The sequence below is a fragment of the Zingiber officinale genome, chromosome 10B, assembly GCF_018446385.1.
Source record: "Zingiber officinale cultivar Zhangliang chromosome 10B, Zo_v1.1, whole genome shotgun sequence".
Taxonomy (NCBI): Eukaryota; Viridiplantae; Streptophyta; class Magnoliopsida; order Zingiberales; family Zingiberaceae; genus Zingiber; species Zingiber officinale.
The window spans coordinates 35,785,206-35,786,703 of record NC_056005.1 but is presented as its reverse complement, the minus strand read 5'-3'; the positions used below and the strand labels follow the sequence as shown (position 1 = coordinate 35,786,703).

Sequence of the window (1,498 nt, the reverse complement as noted above, 5' to 3'; positions counted from 1 at the left end):
TATATTGACAAAGGTTATGTGTGTAAGTATGATATAATATTTGATATACATATATTTATTTGTATCTATGTATAGATATGGACCGCAGGCCTGGACGTGTCGATTACCTTAGACATCCAGGTCCAGTTGATGGCGAGTTATTACATCTGCAGACGTCGCATAGATCCGAAACAGTATGGGATAATGTGGTAATAAAATAAATTGTGTCGTTAATTTCTTTGCTATTGTATTTGTGCACATATGTTATAGTCATTATAAAATTAATTTGTTACACAATGTTTTTTCAGGTTAGAGCAAGTCGCGATGAGTCATATGACGCCAGTTACCTTGAACCTTTGCTTGTGAAGCGAACCAGTCTACATCAAAATAAGTATAATATTCAAAATGATCGTTTTATTTATTGGATGAGCGTTGCGGGATTCTTAGGAGTTTTCCAGGTTGGATATCGTCGTATTGATGGAGCAATTATTACTGCTCTTCTTGAGAGATGAAGGTCGGAAAGACATTCATTTCACATGGCCGAAGGAGAGATGACAGTAACTTTGCAAGATGTTGCAGTTCTGTTGGGTCTACCTATTCATGGGTCAGCGATATCTGGTAGAGCGAATGTTGACATATATGACTATTGTTTAAGGTTCCTTGATCAAGTTCTACACCCCTCTAATATGAAGCCGAGATGTCTTTCAATTGGGTGGCTGGCTAAAACCTTCGATCTAACGAAACTTCCCACCAATGCAACCGACGAAACTATACAGTGTTATGTTCGTGCCACTATATTGCGAATAATAGGTGGTGATCTGATGGGCTCTAAAACAGAGGGTTATGTGCACGACATGTTCTTTCAATTTGTTGAGGATTTACATCTCATGCAAGAGTATAGTTGGGGCAGCGCATGCCTTGCATACTTATACCGCAATTTGTGTAATGTTGTTGACCCATATATTAGTCAGATATCGGGTCCTTTATTACTTCTGCAGCTATGGGCATGGGAGTGATTCACTCAATGTCGTCCTATTATTAGGGGTGGTATAGAACACACACACATGCTTCCGCTCGGGACTAGGTGCAATAGTTATTTGTTCATATTATTTCAGATTAAAGTATTATATGCTCATTTACTTGGTAAAATTATGATTTTAGGTGGGCAGGTAAGAAAGAAGCGCGACAATCACCGCGATTCACTTTGCAGGGATGGAGATATGAATTCGACGTTCAAACACACCATCAAGTAAGATCTATGTTATTTTAACTTTTGTCGTTTACAATGTTAGCTATATTAATGTAAAGACTAATTATTATGACTTTATGTAGATCTCTTGGGAGCCATATGCTCAATTTATTCACCAGTTAGATCCGATTTATCTATACGGGCAGGACATTTGGACGGCTCGAGTACCCTTGATATGCTTCAATGTCGTCGAATGGTATTATCCAGATAGGGTACGACGGCAATTCGGCTGGCTCCAGTTTATCACTGTCCCTCCTTTTCGTCATTGCG

At 38.9% G+C, this 1,498-nt stretch overlaps 1 protein-coding gene across 1 annotated transcript; it reads left to right on the top strand.

Moving 5' to 3' along the window:
• Window positions 1-530: 530 nt before the first annotated feature.
• On the top strand, window positions 531-995 carry LOC122029080 (serine/threonine-protein phosphatase 7 long form homolog). The gene has a single exon (XM_042588038.1). It carries the CDS (start codon window positions 531-533, stop codon window positions 993-995), a length of 465 nt encoding a protein of 154 aa, XP_042443972.1.
• The last annotated feature ends 503 nt before the right edge of the window (window positions 996-1,498 follow it).